The 26,919-nt window shown below is 35.8% G+C and overlaps 2 protein-coding genes across 2 annotated transcripts in view; one reads left to right on the forward strand and one right to left on the reverse strand.

Moving 5' to 3' along the window:
* The window catches only part of creld2 (cysteine-rich with EGF-like domains 2), a 34,421-nt gene extending 29,337 nt beyond the window's left edge, over positions 1 to 5,084 (reverse strand). Inside the window, exons 1-3 of the mRNA XM_039761068.1 lie at positions 4,661 to 5,084; positions 2,792 to 2,874; positions 985 to 1,095 (exon numbers count right to left, since the gene is read on the reverse strand). Of these exons, the coding sequence (XP_039617002.1) occupies positions 985 to 1,095; positions 2,792 to 2,874; positions 4,661 to 4,789 (323 nt within the window). The 5' untranslated portion in view covers positions 4,790 to 5,084. The remainder of the gene's footprint in view (positions 1 to 984; positions 1,096 to 2,791; positions 2,875 to 4,660) is intronic.
* Positions 5,085 to 5,510: 426 nt separating this feature from the next.
* alg12 (ALG12 alpha-1,6-mannosyltransferase) lies at positions 5,511 to 25,945 on the forward strand. Its single transcript, XM_039761067.1, has 9 exons — positions 5,511 to 5,748; positions 15,037 to 15,169; positions 16,516 to 16,689; positions 19,714 to 19,908; positions 21,931 to 22,034; positions 23,918 to 24,141; positions 24,960 to 25,129; positions 25,525 to 25,600; positions 25,691 to 25,945. The coding sequence occupies exons 1-9, from the start codon at positions 5,590 to 5,592 to the stop codon at positions 25,926 to 25,928; spliced, it is 1,473 nt and encodes a 490-aa protein (XP_039617001.1). The 5' UTR covers positions 5,511 to 5,589; the 3' UTR covers positions 25,929 to 25,945.
* Positions 25,946 to 26,919: the final 974 nt, after the last annotated feature.

Consider the following 26,919-nt stretch of genomic DNA (forward strand, 5'->3'; position numbering starts at 1 on the left):
AATACATGATTGAACTGAGCTAGTTCAAATACTGTAAATGCCAGAAGTGATTCCACTCTGTTGGGCCCTTGAGCATGGCCTTTAACCTGCATTCAGCCCTGCAAGCAGCAATTCAGGGGTTGGTGACATTATTGACACTCTAGCCACTGTAAAAAAAGTCACACCGTTTCATTACACTCAAACTAGTGTGATGCTGAGGTGTCCCCCATTGCATGGCTGCACTTGTGTCCTAATTTGGGATTCTGAGGTGGTTCACCATGTGGTGGGTGCGGCAACGAGCCAAATCAGTGCATGTTCCTAAACTTAAGCAAGGATTTATCCTGTATATGAATCATTTGCTTATGTCAATATTCCTCTAAGAGGATTTACTGTGTTCTCCCTAATACAATGGAACAAGGACAAAAAAAGACAAGAAAAAGAGCAGTTTTTTCTTATTTTTCTCCCTCTAAATTACTTTAGTAGATAACTTGTATTGTCCATATCTTGTGAAATGTAGGAAATGGCAAAATATCAACTGTCGCCTTAAATATGTACATTTTAGAGGATACAACACCAGACACACATCAAGAGACAGATTTGAATGAGCTAAAGTTATGTCATTAATTTGGTATAGTCACATGGGTTTAGAGTAACAAAACAATCTTATCTGTACGTCCATGTGAACATAGGGGGAACACAAACTACACAGTGACTAGGCCAGAACTAGCAATTGTGCTAAGCAGTGATCCTCTGTGCACGCTGTTTGCTTTATTGTATATTATATGTCTGTTAACACAGAAGTAATTAATTTATAAGACAGCAAAAACACACTATTCCTTGAAATTTAAATTATTGAGATGCACTTAATTTTATTATGTGCAGCATATTTTGTAAAGAATTTGAAAATCTGCAAAGACATACTGCAAGTACTGTATTTTATAATGTCTATCATCAAAACATTTGCTTTATTATGTGAAATACACTAATACAATGATCAATACTCACTTCTTAAACCACCAGTTTTCAAAATGATCTTCATGTTCTTCTACCATATGGTTACACTCGAAATTGCTACTGTCACAGAGATTTTCCAAGATCTCCACAAGGCGAATCTCACTGTTATGTTAATAAAAAAGAATAATTAAAGAGAGAGATCACCATTATTATTAACCATTACAAATGTCAACATATCACCGCATGGCTTAATCTTAAAACTGTTAAGTCTAAAAAAAGCCTATCTGATCTTAATGTATTTAAGAATCAGGGACAATTTCTCATTCAAACTCTTAATTTACAGTAAATATAAAAGATGTCACATTGAAACAGAAGTTTTAAAATAAAAATCAAATTACCAATTCTTTAAATGAGGAAATGGATTGCATACCAACAAACATACAAAGGAACATCACATAAAGCATTTTGCTCTCTCTCTCTGTCATATTAAAAACAAAATTGAAGCATATATTAAAATGAGATGAAAGATGAGACTGGGAATGCTGTAACACAGTCTTGACCCAATAAAAAAAATTTAAGACTCTGCAGAAATAAAGATAAAACTGCATGTTTGTATCAAATCGCTGAGAAAGCATTTGAAAAGTTCAAGAAATATTAATCAAATGTGGACAGTGTCACACTAACTTCTATTGTTTAAGTATGCTTATATTTCCCGGAATAAGCATAAACAGACAGGCCAGTGCAAGTAGCTATGCTGCACAGCAGCAGAACATAATGTAGTATTAAATGAAAGTATGTTATCTACTAATCAAAAATTATCATGATGGGAAGCTTTGGCAAAATATCTAACTGTACATGTCATTTCAGTCAGAGCTTTTCCTCAGAAGAGTCAATTTGATAAGTACCTTGTCTTTTTGAGAAATAAGAGTCCCCCAAGTTAAGCAAGAAGTGTATCTCTGCAGTTTCTATAACGAGTAGAAATATCCAACCAGCTAAAAATGTGTACAGTGTGCTCACACAAACTATTGGACTGCAGTACATTTGCTGTATCTGTGAAAAAAGATAGACCCAAAAAATACTTGCAAAAGGAATTTGCAAACAGCTTATCAAACTTGACATTCTCTTCTCACCAATGATATAACATGATGTACTGAAAGAATGTGTTCATATCAGAATGCTCAAGAGGGTCAATTAACCTAACAATATTACCTATGGCCTATTGACATGCACTTTTAGCATATACTGCAGACAACATGCTAACATCTGTCCATTCATCAGTTTTCAAAGCTTGCATCACAAATGGAGAAAACTGTCAGACAAAAGCTCTTTACATAGCACTTTTCTATGATGACCACCATATCAACATGCTATATACTGTACAGATAAGCACAGAACTATGCTACAGTTGTTTCAATTGACATTAGTCTTACCTGGAACATCGACTTGCTCATGGTCAAATACTGAATTGGAAGCAGGCACTGAACTTAGGACTTTGGTTTTAATTCCAGCACCTTAGCCACTAGGCAAGAACATCTTATGTATACTTGTTTGGATGCTATGGGTTTAAAGGTGCATAGTCCTGACTTTAGCAATCCTGTATTATTTGTTCTAATTTTTATGTATACTGAAAACAATATTTTTAGAATAATAACAGTGTTCACATTCGCATTCTGCAGTTGTTCCTCCCTTTCAAATATTTTTCTAAAAGGCTGAAGAATTTCTAGGAAAGCCCTGGGCTGTGACCTCCAAAGGTAATGCGAAAAGATCATTTCCCCTTTTGGATTAATAAATTATGTCCCCAAAATAAACCAAATTCCTGGAATACCATCTCTGACTTAATTATGCATGGAAACATTACCTTGTTTCATATTTTGACAATTTTCTTTCTTCCCAGGCAGTATTCCCTCCTCCAAAATTTTTTTTAGATGTTCGGTCTAAACCCTGAAAAATATATTTTTTCAAATATATGTGAAAAATAAAATTGAGAATTACAGCTGTGACATGCCATGCCTTCAAAAACAAAGGAAGAAACAAAAATCTTGGTTGGTTTAATATCCTAATGTGTGGCTCACCATACCCAGAGGTTTAGGGTTAAAATAAGGAGAGCAGGAAAGGTTTAGGGTTAAAGTAAAGAGACCAGGAAATACTAGAAAGTTATGAGACAATTTGCGTTTAAACTTTTAGGATCAAACTTGATTGGAATCACAAGCCAAGATACCCATTCCAAAGTAGTTGCTATGCTGAAACATTTAAACGTGTTACAGCTGTGTTTCTTGCTTTTGTAAGAGACCTTTATTTGCGAATAGAAATATGTACAAATCATGGGCTGCATGCAGATTTCATTTTGACTGTTTCAGTATTTGTTGAAGTTCATTTGTAACCTGTGTTTATGGTTTTTTTTTCTCTCATATGATGCATTTGCTCCTCAGTCTTGGTTTCTAGTTAGTTTAGTATAGCCACTAAGGAGATGTGCAGCTCACTTATAAAGGGCAACACTGAACTTTTATGAGCGAGAAAGAGACTGTGGCTGTATACCTAGATAACCTGTACACAAAATCGAGGGTTGACAGACAACCACTAATGTAAATATCAGTTGATGAAGTCTTTATTATAGTCTAAAATGACAGACATTAGAGCATGTAACAATGGAGGAGTAAAAAACTTTTACAAGTAGGTTCAAGATAAGCAAATACATGCTGGACACCGGATGGCAATACTCACTGTAGAAGTCATGAACAAAAGCACAATTTAAACAAAGCCAATATCTGAACATTTAATAAAAAAGATAGGAAATTATTTAACAAATGATATCCGTCCCAGTAAGTCAATGTCAAACATAGCTACTTAATTTCCAACAAGAACCACTTCTCCTACTTGAGAGCTGAAGGTAACTTTGTTATACTTTAAATAGGTCACTTTTTCCTTTTTCTAGATAGATGGATAGATAAAAGGCTTCTCTCACCACATACATCACATGCCTGAGCAGTGACACTTTACAATAAAGTTCCAAGCAGCTACCAAAAATCCCAGCCAAGACATTTTTCCTGCAATGTTTTTTTTTTTTTTTTTCTTCTCCTCTGGATACTCAGGATTTCTTCACACATGCTAAAAGTGGTTACACTTATTGACAATTTAAAAAGTTTCTCACTATGAGTAAATATGATTGTATGCAAATTGTGCCTTGTAATGTACTGGCAATCTATGCAGGCTTATTGTTCAATGCCGAGAACAGATTGTGGTTTGTAGCACCCTTAAATTGGATTAAGTGAATCAGAAAATGGATAAATGGATATACTGTAGTGTTTAAGTTTCCTTTAACACATACCACTTAAATGTAAAAGAATGCTTTCGTTCAAAACAGTATTATAGAAATGAAAGTAACAGAGATTTTGTACACGAGCTTTATTATTGGTCTTGAGAACCTTGCTGAACCCTAGACAGAAGCAAACACTTTATTTCTAAAACAACTTTCATCGGAATGAAACCACAAGTTGATAAAAGAAAACCTTATCAGTCGCTTTCATTTTCTTTTAAGTAGAAGCTTTGAATAGAAAATGTAATTAACGTGTTCAACAGCAACTAGATAAAAAGGAGAGGAACCATTTATTTAGCCAGAAACGAGCAATGAAGGACGTGGTAACTGACAGGTGACACATTTTACAGAACATGCCATAGTACAACTGAAAAACACATCTCTTTTAAATAGGTGAGTTAACAATGAACTTACCTTCTCGAAGTTTTCAACTATCGTCTTGCATGTTGGACAGGAATTTTTTAAGTCCTTTGCTCTTACAAAAGGACAGTATAAAATAAAGGAAAATAACAGCAGTGCCAGCCAACAGCCTACAAATCGCATAGTAAAAGATCGAGTATGTGTATCATACAACTTTAACACGTAAAACACTAGCCGGTTATTGTCTGCAATTTATGCTATTTACTTAAAAAATACATTTAGAGGCCGGTAAGATTATCCTATGAACCAAGGTTACGATTGTAGTTCAAAGTCAAGGTCAGTACTACAGAGCCAAACTATAAAACCTTGAATTAATTTCAACCTCAACCTGGTTGGTAACAAAACAGGATAAGAAAAGATAACCTGAAGGATTCAAGCAAGCCAAATTTCCGCGTCAGACTCAAGTTACTAGTGTGGCCCTGGCTGATTCGCCGATATCTTTTGTCAATCAAAGCATGAGCCTATTACTACCCGCCACGTACCGGGGCACTACATGACCCACGTGGACTAGTTTAAAGCATGTTTTGTCTTCCCCGTTCGATGTGTAGTACAATTATTGGAATATTAAAATCGTTACAATCCCACATGTTGCAGTTCACTTCACTCATAATTAAAAAGGTTGGCCGTTGATCTTAGTGTGTGTTACGTATTAAAGCAACAGTGAATTCACCCTGATTGATATTCCCGACCTTAAAATCGGATGTGCTGTACACAGTATCATTACTTATCCAAACATTCACTCTTGTTTATGTGTAGACTAATAAGTCACGTGTGTAATTTTGCTAATACAGCTTTCCATTTAAGAAACCCAAAACGACGAACGTAATTTATTTTTTTTGTTGTTGGATTTGTCACCGTATAAACAAACCCCAACCACATCGTTACGTCGTCGCGAACTTTCACCTTTCAACTTAATCGAAGACATGGCGCAAAAGAGAGGTGCTAGCGGACAGCGACTGCTGTATTTACTTATTTTTGTTGCTTTTATGCATTTAATAGCATGTCCTTATACAAAAGTGGAAGAAAGTTTCAATCTACAAGCAATCCACGACCTTCTCTATCACAGGCTGGATTTAGAACAGGTACCTAAGTGAATGGAAGTTGTTGCATACGCCGTTTGATTATGCTTTGATTTCTGGGCTTCTAAAAGTACAAGTAATAACTATAAAAGCATTTTAAAGACAATTTCAAGTGGTAGTTCCCTAGAGCGCAGTCAATTTATATCCCTTACTGGAGTTTGATTAACGTACCGTAATAATGTGTAGTGTTCTCCAATGTCTTCACCATGATGGTATAAAGATATCGACGGATATTACAAATCTTAATGCTCGCGCGAGAGTAATAAACAGAAGACTGCGTAACGAGGATTTTTAGTGTAGGCAAAAACGTAGTACATTATAGTACCCCACGTTACGTGATCGAAAGAGAAAGGCATTCACCGATAAGAGGCTTCTTATTCAGTAAGATACCACTGGAAAGGTGCCCGTCTGCTAGTATATAATGAAGCAATGGAGCTTTATGTATCGGTTTTGGAAAATTTCTGATGTGTATATTGAATATGTAATGAATTAAGCTATAATAAAGTATTCATTACCGCTTTTCCACGCTGCTGAACATTTACGTTTTTAGAATAAAAATGCATACCAGTATGTTACAAAAGTAAAATCGATTTTCATCCCATTAATATGTCAATGTATTCATTCAGCACCCCATTCAGTGTACGAGTTTCTTTGTAACCGATTCCGTCTGTATAGGCTCTGTTTTTTTGCGATAATAAAACTGAATTAGTCATGATCAGTAATAAATGGACATAACCGTTTTTTTCATCTACTTTTTATCGTATGTTATGATCACCAAAATGCAAATATAAGAACAATCATATAAATACTGATAATACTCTCACTTATTCATAAGTGCAAGTTAACTTGTTTGTTGTACTATAATAAAATATAAGAGGCTTTAAATGAGGGAATGGAATTGAAACTGCATGCAAATTTAAGAAATTAGTGCCGGTTTTCAAATATGTTAACCTCTATGTAAAAATTCTCACTCCCAAAGCTTTCTTAGCAATGTTCAAATGTGAATGTCGATTAAACAACATTTTTAAAGCAATGTCAGCAAAGTACTGTAACATCACTCACCACTTAAAATGGTTTGTATCTTGTACTGAAGGGGCAGACCAGTCTTCCTGACAGGTAATGAAGCAGGAGTGGGCTCTAGTAATGGAATGGAGTGACTTGGTGGAGATCATTGTGTGAGCCCATATATCATTGTGAGTGCATTTCTTGTGTTTTTCAAATTATTTATGTAGTTACTTGCTGTATTTCCCATCTCTTTTTCAGCAGAAATTGTACCCGAGTTGAATGAGATAATGTCAGAAACTGATCATCCAAAGGCAATAGATTATCAGCCTTTTAATGTGTTCTGTAGATTTTCCAGTTAGAAGGATTTCATGTTAACTTGACTCCTGTTATTTAAAGTGTTTGTAATATGTGACATTCCATATTTATTTTCCAAGACTTGGCAGGAGAAAGATCTGCTGTATAACCAGCACTAGAAATTGTATTATTGCAAATAGTTGTGTGTTTCGGGTCAGTTTTATTTACGGTATTTAGCTTCTTTATTATACATTGAAACACTGTACTTCTGTTATTTTTATTTCTGGTAATTCAAGGTCAACAAAAAGTAAAAACAACACAAGAAAGCTTGGCAAGTCAATGTGCCAGCATAGTTAGGACCATGTTATAAATGTAACACTTGTAATTACCGTTTATTTTTTGTTCTGACTTACTGTATCTGTTTTTGGCTATTGAGACCAGTATATCATATATGCCCAATTAATTAAAGCAAATAGACTCTGGAATTTTATGTGTTTCAAATTTCTTTATTGATTGTGCCTCACAGCTTTGGTCACTATTATCTGCTATTGTAAATAACCTGAGACTTTTTAGAATTGCAGTATCTGAAAGTTTAAATTGCATATTACATTTTTAAGGTTGTAAAAGTGTATATATTTTTTAATAATCAGTAATGTTTGTACTGTAACAATATAGTACAGTTTGTTTCATTGCACATCATCATTTGATGGGATCATTCACCCTTGAGTCAAGATGCTTTAGATTGTTTTAAAGCAATTTCCTGATGCAGTATGAAGATAAACCAGGCAAGACAAAGTAAATTCAGTTTATTCTTTTTACGAGCACTTCCACTTATGATCGCAGCATGCTATACAATTAATATAAATATAGCAGCTGAAAGAAGAATATAGTTTGAAAACAATTTTGCATTATAAGTATGATGTTAAAAATATTTTTAAAATGTAAGGAACATCACACATTTTATGCAAAAAAAAAAAAACAAACAAAAAGAAAACACATACATGCAGGGTCACCGAGAGAAATTTTCAAACCTGTTACAGCTGCAGCTATTAGTGAAACAGGACAGTGAGGAGGGCGCCGCCCAGCTCTCTACTCCTGAAATCACTCTTCCCCCTCCCCTTGGCCAGCAGCCTCTGTCTCAGATTAGCGTGAATATATCGTTCCTGCAAGCAAACTGTGATTCTTAGCGCAGTGAGAGAAGTCGCAAAATCAACTGGAATGTTCAAGCAAATTACAGAAAAAAAAGATCTAAATCTGTTAAGTAGTTCTCTTATTTGCTAACTAAGCAGAGTTAAGGTTATGCCCTAAGGCAGAGGCGTGAGTGAGGAGGGCCCCATCCCTCCCCGTATTTAAACTGATCTGTGATGATAAAAGGGAAGGTGTCCAATCTAACATTGTGTGCTTGAGAATCACTGGAAAGAGCACACTTTTAGTCAAATTAATTCTGAGAGCAGAAATTCTGTAAGCGCTGTTAGGACTGCAGGCACAGTATTTTGTGGGTCTGATATATACAGTAGCATATCATCTGCGTATAGAGAAAGTCTCTCTTCAAGTCCTGTTCTGTAATAATCCCCTTTATCTCATAAGCATTTCTACAGTGAACTGTCAGTGGTTAAATGGCGATTGCAAAAAGCAGTGGTGATAAGGGGCATCCTTGTCTGGTACCACGTTCTAGTTTAAAGTAGTCTGAATTAATTTTGTTAATACTAACTGAAGCTTCTGGATTGGTATACAGTAGTTTGATCCATGCACTAATGCTCGGGCCAAACTGAAATTTCTCCAGTGTAGTGAAAAGGCAGTTCCATTCAATCATATCAAATGCTTTTTCTGCATCCAACGATAATAATATCTCTGGAGTGTTTGACTTTGCGGGTGAATATATTATATTAAACCGGCATCAAAGATTCAAAGCTAAGTGTCGGCCTTTAATAAATCCTGTTTGATATTGTGATATTACCAAAGGCAGCACTTTCTCCTTCATTCTAGCCAGGGCTTTGGAGGGTATCTTAACATCATTAGCAACTGTCTTCTTTATACCTGATCTCTGTTTTCCTGATTTCAAATGTTGCAGCCCCTTTCCATTTTGTGGCATGCTTGGCTCAGCTACTGGTTTCTCTACCTGCACTACATATTTCTATTTCCTAGCTATAGCCTGCTTGCTTCTGCCATTCCTTTAGATGATGGCTGACTTTAATATGAATTTAGACATTTCTGATTCAACAATGCTACTCTAATAGAATTTGCCAAATTCATTATGGGTTGGCCTACTTTTGTCCTGTAAGCAAACTTATACATGAATAAATAAATAATAATGCAAAATAAATAAACCGAATAAGTGCTCTATGGGTGTTAAACATTAAACCATTTGTGTTCTTATCAGTGATATAACACTAATATTACATTGCTTTGTCTAAGTTACAAATAAAATATTTATTAACTTGTATACAAAGTTTCACACGGAAACAGACAAAATCCTTCAAATTTACTTAAATCACTAGGAAGTTTATTTTTTTTATTTGTATTAAACAAGAGACGGGTAACAAAATGCAAAGCTTCTTTGCTTGGACTCCAACGTAACCAATCTCAAACTAACTGATCACGGCCATTTGACAATTTGGAATAAATACGAAGAAAATTTTCTATTTTTTATCATCCTTTGAAATTTTTTTAACCATAACATTTAATGTGGACTCTGTATCAACTCCTTTTAACAGCTACTAGTAAAATACCCGCGCTTCGCTGCGGCGAAGTACTGCCTTAAAATTTGTATTAAAAAGAAAATAACTTTTTAAACTGAGGGAAAATATACCAATAATTATTTGCTAAGGATCTCTTTGTATACCACATTGTCAGTTCGGCCCTCTGGTTGTAATATGACCAAGCTGTGTGCTGAGCTTAACCATTATGACTGTTACGCGTAGGATTTCTAAATGAAACCTGCTTAACATTGTAAGTAAGCTGTAAGGGATGAGCCTACCAAATTTCAGCCTTCTACCTACACGGGAACTTGTAGAATTAGTGACGTTGGAAAGTTCAATATGCCTGACCACGAGGGGGCGACTGCCCTGGTTTTGTTGGTGGCCTCGGGTAGGGGGCTTGGAAGCCCAACCCTGTAGGGGCCCGTGGCCACTGGCAGGCGGCGCCCTGTTGCCTGAAGAACCCTGGAGCCCAGCACTTCCGCCACACCAGGAAGTGCTGGGGGGAAGAAGATTGGGGACACCCGGAGGGCTTCCGGGTGCGCAGCCGGCACTTCCCCCACACTGGGGCGTGCCCACGGAGGATTGCAGGGAAGCAGCTGGAGCCCATCTGGGGTTGTGATAGAAGGGGCCGCCTCCCAACAGTCGAGGGCGGAAGTCGGGTGGAAGAGGACGGAGCTGGAGAGAGGACTGGAGGCGGCCAGAAGAAAGGCACGAGTGACTGTGTGAGAGGCCTGGACTTTTGGGGAATCGGTGCTGGAGGCACTGGGTTGGTGCACTAAACTTTGTAAATATTGTAAATAGTAGTGTGTGAATAAACGTGTGTTGGGAGAAACAATGATGTCCGTCTGTCGGTGTCCCGGTCCCGTTCCACAGTACGTACATCGGTTTCGGTTAGCGCAGGAAGCCGCCTACCAAATTTCGTGAAGATGGGGTCAGCCTTCTACCTACACGGGAAGTTGGAGAATTAGTGACGTTGGAAAGTTCAATATGGCGGTTGACAGTGGTGTCATACCACCGAAATAAGTACGTACATCGGTTTTGGTTAGAGCAGGGAAGCCACCTACCAAATTTCGTGAAGATGGGGCCATAAATAAGAAAGTTCAACATGGTGGATGTTGTCGACCTTAATGACCGTTACGTGTAGAATTTCGAAATGAAACCTGCTTAACTTTTGTAAGTAAGCTGTAAGGAATGAGCCTGCCAAATTTCAGCCTTTTACCTACACGGGAAGTTGGAGAATTAGTGATGAGTGAGTGAGTAAGTCAGTCAGTCAGTGAGGGCTTTGCCTTTTATAGGTATAGATTAATTAATTGTCTACCTGTATCACTAAAATTTGACCACATACCCAAACCGTTATAATTTATTACTTTAATAGTTTTCTTATCTGTTTTTGCTGTACTTGTTATTGTTTCAGCTTCTTTTGTAGTGAGGGCTGTTGTTTGAGTTTCAGCTTCAGTGGAAAGAACGTCTTTATATTTGTTAACGTTGTGACAATAGATGGCACTATACCAGCTCTTAACTCTACATAGATAGACACGGGAGTCACGCTACTAAAACAAAGGGATTTTGTTTTTCTTCGCTCGTGTGAAATGTCTTCCCCATCCCCATGAGCCCACAACAGTCCAAAGCACAAATCCCAATCACAAAACTTCTCTTCTTCACTTTCTATCTTCACCACTCCACTCTGGCAAGCTTAGTCCCTCTCCTCCTGACTCTGTCTCCTAAAGTGGTGGCTGCTGGCTCCTTTTATAGCCCACCCAGAAATGCTCCAGGTGTTTGATGACCTATTTCTGGCTGCACTTCCGGGTATGGAGGAAGGACCGCAAACACAGGCTCAGGAACAACGGTAGCACCCTCTGGCAGCACCCCCAGATCCCAAAAGGGTTGTAGGGAACTCCATCTCCCGTAGAGCCCTGCGGGAATCTGATGCATCACTGCCACCCAGAGGGGCTGCCATCTAGCGTTCCGAGTGATATACCATTCTGACCAGGCTTGCTCCCCTGGTCCATACAGTGAAGAGGCGTCCCAGATGGACAAGGACCCCGGCCGTCTGTGACAGCGTCAATGTCAACTTCTATTGGCTAGGTGGTTGTTCCACCTCCAGGTGAAAACTTCTAAATCAGCTTTTATTGTAGATTTTGTCCTTGCAGGTCCAGGTGGCAGAAAATCTACATTACTCTCTTCAACAGCTTCTTTAATTGAAATATCTTTTTTCCAGCATTGTTTGGCATTAAAATATTTCAATAATGAATGCTTTTATTTTAATTCTTCTCTCACCTTTTCACAATCCCTCTTTTCCTTTCATTTCTGACACCCAGATTTATGATGATACATTTCTGTTAGGGAAGTTTTTATTGGAATTATAAATGTAAAAAATTCAAAAATTAAATTTAAAAATATGTGCAGACTTTAATTTCCTTATGCTGTATAATGGATATCTTTTATCGTTCTATCAATATAATGTCCAGCATAGTGATTCTTGGCCGTCGCATGTGAATGAGGGTATTTTAATAAGTGCGTGCTGCGTTCTTGAACACAATAATATACATTTATCATACGATCTAACTTCATATGATACCAGCCGGATATGGCTCAGCATTCAACTCAAATTCACTAATCACTAATACTGTTTGTTAAAACATCATGAGCACTTTATCTTAAATAAATCAGACATTATTTGTATATGTTGGTCATCTGGGTAGGTCAGTGATTGGTTTTTGTAACATTTTTTTAACTAATTGGCTAAAGACTTTTTTGCAGTGTAGACCAGCCCCTTTTGCACCCAGTCCATATTCAGAATGTTCATCCTCATTCTGGAAGCTTTATCTAATCTAAATGGATAATTTATAGCTAATTATATAGGCAAATAATGGCAATTTCATCAGACTGTTCCACTCCATCTGTACTAGTGTGGTGCTGAGGTATCATCCGTTCCAAGGCTGCACTTGGGTCCTAATCTGGATCCTGAGTTGGTTTGTTGTGTGGTGGGTGTGGCAATGCACTGTATCAATCCGTGCTCCTAACCTCTCCTCTCTCCTCATCTGGATAGAGGACGTCTGGGTCCATAATATTTCATTACAGTGTTTATCTTAGGGCAGTGTTTCTCAAAATTTTGTAGCCTTGGGACCCAGTTTTACCTTTTTAAGTGCATTAATGACTCCCCACAGAAGATGCAGGTGATTTGGTGGAGGATTTCTCTCATCATGAATCGAATGAGATTAGAAGTCCCCATGATTAAGTTAGTAACGGGAGGAAAAAATATCATGCAGCGTTGTTGATCACTTTGGCAGACTGAGAATGTGTCACATATGACGATAAATCTGAGGTAAACGGATTAGACTTCATTCTTTTAATCAATGCATAGCCTTGCATTTTTGAAAGAGCAAGCTCATTTTTTCCATATACATATCATTAATTTCGTAATACCAATCAATGCTTTTTGAATTTAAAAAAAAAGGAAATTAAAACAAAAAATGCCACAAATTAACATATGGAGCCAAACCACGATTGAAGAAAATGAAGCACGATTTTTTTTTTTCTTTCTTTCTATACCTGATGGAGATCCTGTTTTTCAGAATGTGATAAAAGGAGAACATGATGGTGTTTTTGAGTGAGTAAAAGTAATTAGTAACTTGATTTTATGTGGGTAGACATTTATTTAGATCTGAGGCAGTACTCATTTTTGTCCTAGATTCTAATGGAGAGTCAAGATATTTAAGCAGTTTTTAGCTTAGAATTAATTCATCCTCTTTAATAAAACCCCTGTGTGTATCCAGGTGTCCGTGTGTGTCTTCTGGTGAAGTGCACATGCGCGGGGCTGCACGTGTTCAGTCTCTCCCTGTGCATTCCCTATGCAGAGAGATAGATAGAGAGAGACACACACACACACACACACACACACACACACACACAGGCGCGCACGAGAGACACACACAGGCGCCGTGTGCATTGTTGCAATGTTACTTTTCTTGGTTGTTTATTAAATTATGGATTTTTCAAATGTTCATTTTTTTCCCTGTGCTTAAAACTCATTAAAAAAAGTGTTTTTAGCGAGCGTTTTGTAGAGCTATAGCGCAAACTCTTGCAGTGTTAGTTTTCTCTGTTGTTCAAGGTTTTCTCAATGTTATTAAATGTTTTTATATTCAGTTTACTATTACGCTGTGTATTCTATGGTATAATTAACTGTATTTGTGCTTAAAAACTTAAAATATATATTTACATACAGTTCGTACAGTCTGGAACGGATTAATTGTATTTACATACAATCCTATGGGGGAAATTACTTCGGTTCACGACCAAATCGGGTTTCGACCAGAGTTTTGGAACGAATTATGGTCGTGAACCGAGGTTCCACTATATTACTGTCAGAGAAAATTACTGGCGCTTTACAGAAATACAAACCAGTATTACTTTGAGAGAAAATTAAAGGCACACAATACAGTGACGCATATTACAGCTACATACAAGGGCCCTTGCCATTTAATTTAGACTGTTCCTACTAATGTTTATGCACTACTGTTCTAGCACCCGTTATTGTAACGGGCTTAATGTCTAGTTTTAAATAACCTTTGTAACATTACTGGTCTGCTGCAGTGTGTTTCACATCAGAACCAGCAAGGACTGTATCTAGCTTTAACATCAAGCAGATCAAGTGAACTAAAATTATCACCTTGTTTTTTTAATAAAAAAAAAAAAAAGACAAATATTATATAAAGAAAACTACTTAGTTTCCTAGTACTTATGATACATTGGATTGACCACTATAACTGAGGCCTGTTGACTTAGAAAAATTTTCAGGCAAAGCTGGGTAACACACTTAGTTTGTTTGAGTGGCAAAGAGCCATGTGAATCAGTGGTTGAGTATGCTGTTATTTATTATTAGCTTGTTCAGAATGCTAACTATCATGTCATATACAGTCATCTTTTTGTTAAGTTATTAAGGAAAGACAACAAAGGCACTTGGGGAATTAGGAACACAACTGGGAATAACCTCACATTTTGTTAATGCTAACATCCTGCTTATAGGTTTTAGCTAATGTAAGGAGCAAAAAGTAGGAGAAAGGAAGCCTTTTAAAACAAGCTGAATTGCTATATCTTGGAGGAAATCAATTGGTTACCAAAAAAATTCCATTCCTTTCTTTGCTGTAGATAATTATATCTTAATGCAGTCCTTTGTGTTGATTTTCACAGCACAGAAATATACAATAACATGGCAAGTGCTTTTACTGTATGAAATATAATCAAGTATGAAGTGAAATGCAGAGCTTGTAACTTTTTTTTTTTTTTTTTAAAGTATGATCATCATCAGTTTCCAGGTGTTGTTCCACGAACATTTCTTGGCCCACTCTTTATATCACTACTATGCTCACCAGTAGTATTTGCTTGTTCGCTTTTTGGAGTATCAAAGTTTTATTCTCAAATAATTGGTAAGAGTATTCTTGGTTTATACGACATAAGAAAAAAATAATGCATTTTTGTCACGTTGAATGTTGTCCTACTCAACCAATGATTTTAGGAAGCACTTCCAATGTAAGATAATTGTTTTTATTACTTGCTGATATGGCCCTAATATTATGATGTGTTTTTAAACATAGAATAGAAACAGTGTGTCCATTCCAGGCATTAGAGTATAGAACAGATGTGAAAAGAACAGGCCATTCCTCTCCACATGAATTTTGCAAAACATTAGAAAAAATTTCCCCAAGGTACTGTTTGTCTACTACATTACTTGGTAGTTCATTACAAATTTTTGTGTTTTTCTTTGTGACGTAAGACTTTTAGAAATGTATGCAAAATTTTCTCTTAATGAGATTTTTGTGTTCTTGTGTTATTGTTATAAAACTACCAAACTTACCAATTTCCACTATGGTTATAAGCAATTCTCATTTCTCTTCCGTTACCCTGCTGTCTTGGAATAAATCTTCTGAGGAATTTGTGTAGTGTTGCTCTTTTTATAATGCGGAGACCAACATTTTGCAAACATTTCAAATGTGGTGTAATAAGAATGCTGTACAGCCCTACACAAACATGAGGTATTTTAATACTCTCTCTTCAGAACAGGTATAGCTTGTTATGGCAATGGGGTTTTACCACTGTGAAACCACTGAATTGTTATGGTGTGATTCTGAACAAAATAAGTGGATCGTGTATTCAACTCATCACTCTGCTTGTTTAGGTCTGCCACCCATTAATATGTGTTTTGTCAATGAATACTGCTTTTTAGCAGCATTTCAGCCAAAGCTCATCCGCACCGTTTCATAGCATAGCTAAAATCTTTGACCCTTATTTACTCATCAGGACATTATTCTTTCAATTGCATAATTATCCTTTTTATGATGTTTCTTTAGTTTTATATATCTTGTACCGCTGGCCTATTTATATGTGAGTAGTGCCTAAATCAGCATAGCCATAGCCTAATTTATCCTGCTGTGCTTTACCAGTGTTTTTAAATTTAAATAAATAAGGCCAAAACCCAAATTTATTTTAGGTCACATGTTTTACTGTACATCTACAGTGCTTATATTTGTTTGTTTAGTACATAAGTTACTTATATTAATGTTGGGTGATTTCTTGAATGCAGTAGCCTTTACATAAATGGCCTTAATGCCAGTAACTGCTCACTAAACCATAAATTGTTCATGAGATTGTGCCTTTTCTTAATACATATGATTACTTTAAAATAGTTTAATTAAATAATAAAATTATTAATTATAAACATTTTTTATGTACACTGCTAAAACTTCATTTTTATCTTATTTTTCTTCAAAAAAAGTTAGAGGCAGTCTGGGACTTTTTGTGATCTATACTTTTTGGCATCTTCAGAAAGAGGTCAGAAAAAGCTTTGGATCACAAGTAGCAAATCTCTTTTGTTACATTACTGCTACACAGTTTCATTTGATGTTCTACTGTACAAGAACATTACCCAATATATTTGCTCTTCCTGTAGGTAAGTGATTTTGAATGTGTTCATAATTCTATAGATATGACAGTTTGGTTTTTTTTGTTTTGTTTTTTTACATTTCTAGATCTGGGAAATTGTTAAAAGTCGGTGCTAGTTTTTATTTTTTATCTTAAATTTGATGATTAGTATAGACTTGAATAAAGTATCCAGTTAGAGGTTAAGCGTAAGTTACTTGTGGAATAGAAAGAAAACAACAACATAATATTTTCAGTTGCAAATTACTTAGAATATTGATTAACTATAAAATTACAGTAAACATTTTTTTTTCTGTATCTCCATAATAAACTTAATAGCAATTCCAGCATGATGTTCCATTTGTGTATTCCCACAGCTTTAATTAGTGTAAACCTATTATAAAATTGGTTATACTTAGACCTTGATCTACAGATGCAGAGTATAAATTCTAAAACTTATTTTCTGTGTAGCAGCTCCTCTGTGGATTTACCCAAGTTGATTATTTCTCTCACAAACCCACCACCCCTCACAACATCATTTACTCAGCTTTACATTATTTATTTTGTGTGCTGATGGAATAGGTTCAGAGTAAATCGTATGGGTGGTAAGAGAGATAAAATTACCTGTCAGTTTTTTGCAGTACACCTAGCCCTTTCCTAGGAGACTATCTTCAAAGCATATCATATTTGAACAAGAATTTGACTCTTTTAAATCATTCTATAGGGTGGTCCAAATCTAATTATGCAATTTTCATTATGCTATAACTTATTAAGTTTATTACATAGAAAATAACCCAAAAAATCCCAGACCATCGAGAAGTGTGCGAACTGACGACATGAAGAATTGTCTTCGCGCCAAACTGGAATCGTCCCTGCATAAATCCAAGTCATCCAGACGATCTGGATCTGCATAATTAGATCTGGACCACTCTATAGAAAGTTTTTTTCAGTTTTTTTGCTTTAATTGTGAAAAATTATATTTTATACTACAGTGCAACCCAATGGCTTTGTTAGTTGTTGCAATTTTTATTATGTCTTAGTGGTTTAAGGGACATTTATCTGTTGCTGTGAATATTTCTATTTCAATTTGTATGAGTGTGTTTCTTTTTAATATCCTAATGATTTAGAAGATACAAGTACACAGTCTTTAATTTGTTTCCTACGTGTTGGACAACACAGCCAAATTTTAAATTGTTTTATATGTCTCAACTACAAACCGGATTCCAAAAAAGTTGGGACACTAAACAAATTGTGAATAAAAACTGAATGCAATGATGTGGAGATGGCAAATGTCAATATTTTATTTGTAATAGAACGTAGATGACAGATCAAACGTTTAATCCGAGTAAATGTATCATTTTAAAGGAAAAATATGTTGATTCAAAATTTCACGGTGTCAACAAATCCCAAAAAAGTTGGGACAAGTAGCAATAAGAGGCTGGAAAAAGTAAATTTGAGCATAACGAAGAGCTGGAAGACCAATAAACACTAATTAGGTCAATTGGCAACATGATTGGGTATAAAAAGAGCTTCTCAGAGTGGCAGTGTCTCTCAGAAGCCAAGATGGGTAGAGGATCACCAATTCCCACAATGTTGCGCAGAAAGATAGTGGAGCAATATCAGAAAGGTGTTACCCAGCAAAAAATCTATCATCATCAACTGTGCATAACATCATCCGAAGATTCAGAGAATCTGGAACAATCTCTGTGCGTAAGGGTCAAGGCCGTAAAACCATACTGGATGCCCGTGATCTCCGGGCCCTTAAACGACACTGCACCACAAACAGGAATGCTACTGTAAAGGAAATCACAGAATGGGCTCAGGAATACTTCCAGAAACCATTGTCAGTGAACACAATCCACCGTGCCATCCGCCGTTGCCAGCTGAAACTCTACAGTGCAAAGAAGAAGCCATTTCTAAGCAAGATCCACAAGCTCAGGCGTTGTCACTGGGCCAGGGATCATTTAAAATGGAGTGTGGCAAAATGGAAGACTGTTCTGTGGTCAGGCGAGTCACGATTCAAAGTTCTTTTTGGAAATCTGGGACGCCATGTCATCCGGACCAAAGAGGACAAGGACAACCCAAGTTGTTATCAACGCTCAGTTCAGAAGCCTGCATCTCTGATGGTATGGGGTTGCATGAGTGCGTGTGGCATGGGCAGCTTGCATGTCTGGAAAGGCACCATCAATGCAGAAAAATATATTCAGGTTCTAGAACAACATATGCTCCCATCCAGACGTCATCTCTTTCAGGGAAGACCCTGCATTTTCAACAAGATAATGCCAGACCACATTCTGCATCAATCACATCATCATGGCTGCGTAGGAGAAGGATCCGGGTACTGAAATGGCCAGTCTGCAGTCCAGATCTTTCACCTATAGAGAACATTTGGCGCATCATAAAGAGGAAGGTGCGACAAAGAAGGCCCAAGACGATTGAACAGTTAGAGGCCTGTATTAGACAAGAATGGGAGAGCATTCCTATTTCTAAACTTGAGAAACTGGTCTCCTCGGTCCCCAGACGTCTGTTGAGTGTTGTAAGAAGAAGGGGAGATGCCACACAGTGGTGAAAATGGCCTTGTCCCAACATTTCTGGGATTTGTTGACACCATGAAATTCTGAATTAACATATTTTTCCCTTAAAATGATACATTTTCTCAGTTTAAACTTTTGTTCCGTGATTTATGTTCTATTCTGAATAAAATATTAGAAGTTGGCACCTCCACATCATTGCATTCAGTTTTTATTCACAATTTGTATAGTGTCCCAACTTTTTTGGAATCCGGTTTGTACTTTGTCAGTGGCTGTTTAGGCCAGTTTTGTTAAAATGCCTTCTTAAATGGAAAATGTTTTAATATGACTGTATTCTCATTGGTATCATTGCAGTGTATTAATTCTTTTTTTTTTGTTGCATCAAGAGCACCGCGAAGCATGCAATGTACCCATGTAATTTGAGAACCTGGTTTTGAAGAACATGGCTAATAAATGAATGAATGTCACCTTGTTTATTTTGATAATTTTTCTCTTATAACGTATACATCTATGTCTTTTTGCAGTTATTCTGGCCTTTACAGCTTGGCTTCAGCAAAAGCAAAGGAACTTCATTGGACTCTCTGCACTTGCTATTATTGTTTTTAGATCTGAACTAAGTTTACTTTTGGGCCTCATGCTGCTGATGTCTTTAATAAACAGGAGACTTTCTATTTTACAACTGCTATATTATGCTGTTCCATTTGGTGCTGTTTGCCTTGGTAAGTATGTTAATTTAGCTTGCTCTATAAAATGAGTAGATGCTGACTGATTTTTCACAAAAAACATTCAGTTATTCATTTTTCTTCCATAAAGCTTTAAACCAGATTTTCTTATTTACAAGCAGAATGTGTATTTGACTTAAAAATAAAACTACTGGACATTTAGAACAAAAAATGTAAACTAGAAACGTAGCACATGCGTGCGCGCACACACACATGCTAGGGGATGTGCCTTCCCCTTGCTGCCTTGGCAGAAACTCACCTTGATAGCTCCCTTCATTTGCTGTCAGTGCAAGAGTACAATGAAAACTCTGGCCCTGAGATTTATTTATAGTTATAGCAAATGCCAAAACTATTGAAAATCATCATTCATGCAAGATGAATGGTAATCTACTTGTTGAAGTATCGCCAGTATCTATCTTAATGCTCAGAAGGAATTTCTCCTGCATGATCACCAGATTTGTCAACTGCTAACACACAGCTGAACTACTACTGCTCTTAGCAGAGTGGATGTATGTAAAGCATTTTGTTTGATGTATGCACGTTAAATTGGTTGCATTGACATGAGTGTCATACGGCGTAACGTACGGTTTGGAAGAAAAATGAGTGTTGCGTTTAATGTCTCATTGAAAAGTCACATGAAAACGTTGCATGACATAACACAAACTGTAATAAACATGGTGGTGTTTAAATTACACCGGCTGCTAACTGTAATGTTTGAATGCTTGGACTGTAGTAAAATTTATGATAACCAAGTCTCTAGTCTAAAGAGAAATCAGTAATTATGGCTAAAGATATCTGCTGTACTGAGGAAACCCAAAAAATGAAGTGCCTTTTTTTCTTTGGTTTTTTCTCCACAGTTAGCAGAACAGCTTTATTTCAGCATTGCATAATACATATGACAAGCTGGAATGGCATTGCCCAGTAGGGTTGAAATGCTTTAATTAAAAATTAAAAAACAAGGGTGACTTTTTGGGGGAGTTTACTGTGTAAGAGTGCCTGGTCTTTTAAAAATGAATTAGTTTATTAAGGTAGTTGCTGTACAGAACTGATTAGTGAGAAGAAATTACTTAAATTCTGTCATTGTCACCGTTTGTGTGAAAGTTGAGGGCTCTTCAGTTTTTTGTTTTTGTCCTTCTCTAGATACTCCAGATTTTTTCCCTGAATTGTGTTTTACTTGCTTGCTGTATTAGTAGTTAACTCAAAAATTAGGCTAATGTGAATGTATGGATATATGTGGTTGTGCCATGTGATTGTTTCTTGCCATTGGACTTGCTGCTTCAGGGATAGACTCTGATCGTAATCCTAAAACTGTATTGAGTGGGTTTAACTGTTTTAGTTAATTTGTTGTCGTCTACATAGTACAGTGAACTTCTTACTTGAATGTCTATGACAGATAATGACAGCAATATAATACCAGTATGAAATTATAATTCCAAACCCAGAGAAGTCTAATAGCATACATTAATGCAACCTCAGATGATATATATAATATGAAACATTTGTACAGTTATGAGTACAAGTGGCAGTTAAGTAGTGTTTCAACCTATAAATAAAAACTGTCCCTTGTTCTAGTAATATGAGTCTTAATGGTTCAGTTCCACTTTGCCACAACGTCTTCCTAGGTCTTAAATAATACTTTTTGCCTAAATCAGTAATTGGATTTTGATGTAGGGGATATAAATACAGAATGATTTGTCAGACCCCAGGGCTACGTGTTAAAAAGTATAAAATGTATGACAAAAATTGTTACCAATGTTTTTGGCAGCTATCTCTAGTGAATTGAAACCTATATAAATACTCCCACTTTATGGTACTGTTTGTGTTTAATTACTTTGTCTTACTCTTTTATATTTTGGTTAATGACTTAAGTTTTTGTGCTTACTTAATGTATACAAAAATAAATATAGCTTTTTTTGCACTCATACACTCAAATGCTTTATGTATATAACAGAATCATGAATGTTTTTTTTATTTAGTTACATTTTTTTGTTTGTGTTCCTTTCTCCCCCTTCTGTATAGGTCTAACAGTTTTTGTTGATTCTATATTTTGGAAGCGTCTGCTATGGCCTGAAGGAGATGTACTTTGGTATAATACAGTTTTAAATAAAAGCTCAAATTGGGGAATATCCTTTTAATTCTTCTCTATTTATTTATGTCAAACACATGAATTAAGTATTAATATTTTTTTATTTATTTGAATGGTACTGCTAAGACACAACATTAGCCATATGAAGATAACCCCTTGAGGTGGTCTTCTTCATAAAGTGTTATTTATAAAAAAAAAATTGATTTAAAAATTGTGATGTTGTTAAATGGTTTAGTTGAATCCAACACTTTGTGACTTGATTGACTTTGGCAGGCCAAGCCTTTCTATCCAAAACGGGTACGTATTCTGTTCCGTCAAGGTCATATGCATAGTCTAAGTAATGCTGTCTTTCCATCTTAGTCCCTATCTTCCTGATCTCCTTTTGCTTTCAGTTTTCCCCAACATGAGATTCTTCTCCAATGAATCCTGCCTTCTATTTACGTTGCCAAAGTATTTGAGTTTTTTGTTAACATTCAAGCCTTCCAGTGAGAACTCTGGTTGTATTTCTTCAAGTATTGATTTGTTGGATCTTATTTCTGTCCAAGAAACTGTCAGCAGTCTTCCACAGCACCAGAGTTCAAAAGTGTCTATTCTTTAGCTTTGGTGATAGTCTAACTGTCATAGCCATACGTCACTACTGGAAACACTATAGCCTTAACTGTGCAGACGTTTGTTTAAAATGTGAATTAGCAAAACTTTAACAGGACTGGTTGTCCATCCATCCATTATCCAACCCGCTATATCCTAACTACACGTTCACGGGGGGGGTCTGCTGGAGCCAATCCCAGCCTACACAGGGCGTAAGGCAGGAAACAAACCCTGGGCAGGGCGCCAGTCCACCGCAGCGTAGGACTGGTTGTGATAATGTTAAATATACTTTTTAAGCATTGTTCGTGCAGTTGTCCTAGCTATTCAACTATGGTGCTTTTTAAATTTTGTACATTAGCAGTCCCTACTTCATACGTTATAAAGGACATTTTAAAAACTACCCTTTTCATACTTTATAATGATGTGCTTTGATGTATATTAGCTTAATTTACAACAGTAACCACAAGTGCTATAATGTCCTATTACAAAGCAACATTTTACAAATCTTTGTAAATTACGTATAAAAACACATTTTCATAATATTCACACATATTTAGCTAAGTTTTTATAAGAGAGCTTTTGAAAGAAGGCACTCTTTTTAAATCCTATGCCTAAAAAGAGATGCATGTTAGCTTAATTGACTGTAAAATGGCCTGTTGTCTGCTGTGTGTTACTTGCAGTGAACTTGCAGTAAGTCCTGAATGGTTTTCACCTTGCACCTTGAACTGTGTAAATGAGCTCACAAGTGAATAGGCGGACCTTTCTAAGAAGTTTGGTTATGAATACTTTAGCATAAGTTCCTACCCCTTTTGAACACACTGTCATTGTCATGCTCCCTCAAGTTAGATGGGCATTCATGGTGAGCAACATTTATCTACAGATGTCACATTTTATTAATGGCATGAGATTAAGGTCTAAGCTTTGAGTCACTCTAGAACATTACCTTTTCTGCTTTTAAGTTTTATGACATTGGCTCCATGTTTTCATTAGTTGTCCTTTCTCACATATCTTGCACATTATACTATGTTTTTGGTGTTTTCAGTGTACCTAGGCTGGCAAAGTTGTGTGTATCATCTGAACCAGGATTTTGGTATGCACACATTACTTCAACTTTTTATTGTAAAACATGTTCATACATTACTTTTTCTACTAGATGATGTATAATATACAGCTACTGTATGTATTATATACTCTAATTATTGTATGCAATATATATCTTTTCTGGATTGAAACCAGTGATTTGGCACATATCCTGTTATGGATAGCTGTTGATTACTTATGTATGTAGTCTTTTTTGTATGCAGACATTTCCTTGACTGATGTTGTCTATAAACCTTTCCATTTTTCTGGTACTTCTACTCTGCTTTACCACGTGCCCTTGGTTGTTCTCTTATGTGTATTCCTATTGGAGCAGTGGATAAAAGAATGCAGATCTTACTTTTGCCAACCATTGGTTTTATTTTCTTGTATTCATTTCTTCCTCACAAGGAGTTGCGATTTATAATATACACTTTTCCTGTTTTCAATATAGTAGCAGCTAAAGGTTGTTCCTTAATGTGAGTATTTAAAAATTTAATTTGCCTTAAAATTTGTCTTTCCCAAACTGGAAAGTGAGATAGGAAAATGAATGGCTCAATGGATGTATGGATCATAATATTAGTGTTACGTTCTGTGTGTTCTGAACTTTTAACAAGTTCAGTATGTCAAACCTCATGGTAGAAATTAACTAATTACATTGAAGAATGCCTAGTAATGACTACATTTTAATGTACAGTACTTTGTCCTGTGGAGGCTATAAAATCAGTAGAATACATTATGATGCAATTAGAAATGTGTATTTCATTTTCCTGTTAAACTTCTTGCACAGAACGTACAGTGTAAAAATAACTGATGAGTAATTCGTGTACTCTGGAATTTGGGGCATTTGGCACAAAGTGTTTTCAGAATCTCCAGAGTGGGTGCATAGGAGTGGGTTCTTTATTTTTAATAATTATTGCAGTATGTGGCACTAAAATTGGTGATTTCTGAAAGGCTTCTGAAAAATATTCACTTGACATCTGAAAATATTTAAGGGTAAGCTGGTGCATATATTTTGTGTGTGTATCTGTAGAAATCAGCAAAAATCCCAGAAACCTAATTATACATAGCCTAAACTTTTACAAATCATTATTATTTTAATCCCTTACGAGAATTATTCTAGTGAGAAGTTACGAGATGGATAGGCCACTGAAAGCAAAGTATTTAGTAGTGTCAGTAACCTTATACAAAATAGCAATTTATAAAGTTATGATAGCTTTTATATATGTTAATAAAGAGAACGTGAAACATTAATTTCATATTGTTAAAGTATCAATGTATTGTCCTTTTATTGCAGATTAAATAATTACAGAAAATCATGGCTATATAAAATTGGATATTTACTTGTGATTGGCCATATAGTAACCAATGCAGCATACTCCAGTATGGCCCTGCATGTTTCTCGCTTTAATTATCCAGGAGGAAAAGCAATGGAACAACTACATGAGCTTATACCATCAACAGAAGGTAATTATTATCGTTCTCTATAACTTCTGTGTTGACATATACAGGTGTTAAGCATTTTTATTTTGCATTAGTTGAGCATTTCACTTTAAATTCTAAAGTGAATCTGATGAAAGATAAAACAGGTTTGTACACAAGGTCAATTCTTTATACAGCAAATTAGAGAAAATGAAAGACTACTTGAATTAAGGTATTAATGATAAGGTTATTTAATTAATAATGCACTGTTTTCATCTCCTCTCTATATAATTAGGTATATTATTTTCTATATTTGTGACATATGTAAGACATGCTCAACATAGAGTATAGAAGACCCTTATAAAAGCACTTGTGTTCAAACCTCATCATTTATTATTAGTTCAAGGAAAAAGAAAATTTATGTTTTCTCTTCTTGACAGATGTTTTTGTTCACATTGATGAGGCTGCAGCACAAACTGGTGTATCACGTTTCATGGAGTTTAATGATAACTGGAGGTAAAAACAAACTTTAGTTAATGGTATTTGGGTACTTTCTAAAATTAAGTTTAATGTGTTGTTTTTATTTTTTCTTTATTTTTGTTATAGGTATGACAAGGTGGAGAATATTGAACCCGGAAATCCAGAAATGGCCAAATACACGCATATTTTAATGGAGGCTGATCAATCTCAACTTATTTACTTTAAAAACACACACAAAGTTGTAGCACATATACCTGGATTTAGTAAATTAGATTTTAATCTATCAATATTACCTCCTGTGTCTGTAAAAACTGAATCAAAGTTAGTGATTTTAGTAAAAATCAGCAGTTTAGATATCAGTTAATAAAAGAAAATGCATGGTGTTTTTTTTTTTTTTTTTTTACGTTTTGTGGCAATTCACTAATCAGTTATATCATATAATGTGCATTTTTAAAGAACAATTTTGTAAAAAAAAAATATACAGTATATATATATATTTCTATTTTATTTTTACAAAAAAAAATCATGTGTGGTAACAGATTTTGTTAGTACTGAGTACGTGAAACTTGCACAATAACTTTTTAACTGGAGTGCAAAAATGTACCACTTCCCACTGTTTACAAATCAGAGTGAAGAAATAATGTACAATGAATGCCTGCCATCCTCCTCTTTTACAGCATCATAAAGCATAACATGATGGCCTGATACTCAATCTGTCAATGTTAATGTTAGCTTTCCCAAATAATATTCAAAGTGGTAATGGCACTGATTGTCACTGCTGAATACGGAGAAGAAGAAAAAAACGGAAAATAGTAGCACCTGTTGGTGGTAATTACGCATTTTTTTATTTGAGACTAATAAGTATCAGAAGGGGTATTTGGTGTAAAGTGAACATAACAGTATCGTATGCAACCAAGATACAAATGCTAAGGACTGAAAGTTCACTACCAGGCAGATTTTTCTACACAGTGGGGGCTCTATAGCTAAAGGCTGTAACTTCTACAGTAGTCTTATTTATTCATGAACATTCCAGAAGAGCAACATCTTGTGATCACATTATACACATTGGAATGCACACATAATGTTCTTTTAAGTAAAGTTAGCCAGTTACAGTACACATTAGGGTTGGAGACTTATGGCTGTATTTGCTAGTTTTAGTAAACATCCCAGTTACAGCACTTTAAAATCTCTGCCGCCTAAAAAGAGAACAATATACTGATTCTTCTACTCTCTGGATGAAAGCATCTACTTTGCAAATACATGTTCCTGCATTTCTTTTTAATATAAGTGCATACATTAAACTGCTGTACTCTGCTTAGTGAAAAAACTATGCCTTTATTTTCCAATAGGCAGAC

This window comes from Polypterus senegalus, chromosome 8 (assembly GCF_016835505.1).
Source record: "Polypterus senegalus isolate Bchr_013 chromosome 8, ASM1683550v1, whole genome shotgun sequence".
NCBI lineage: Eukaryota > Metazoa > Chordata > Cladistia > Polypteriformes > Polypteridae > Polypterus > Polypterus senegalus.

Coding starts and splice junctions, on each gene's coding strand:
- alg12 (XM_039761067.1), top strand. CDS start 5,590: ATGGCGCAAAAGAGAGGTGCTAGCGGACAGCGACTGCTGTATTTACTT. Junction 19,909..21,930: donor ATTTGGTGCTGTTTGCCTTG/GTAAGTATGTTA, acceptor CCTTCTGTATAG/GTCTAACAGTTTTTGTTGAT. Junction 25,601..25,690: donor GAGTTTAATGATAACTGGAG/GTAAAAACAAAC, acceptor TTTTTGTTATAG/GTATGACAAGGTGGAGAATA.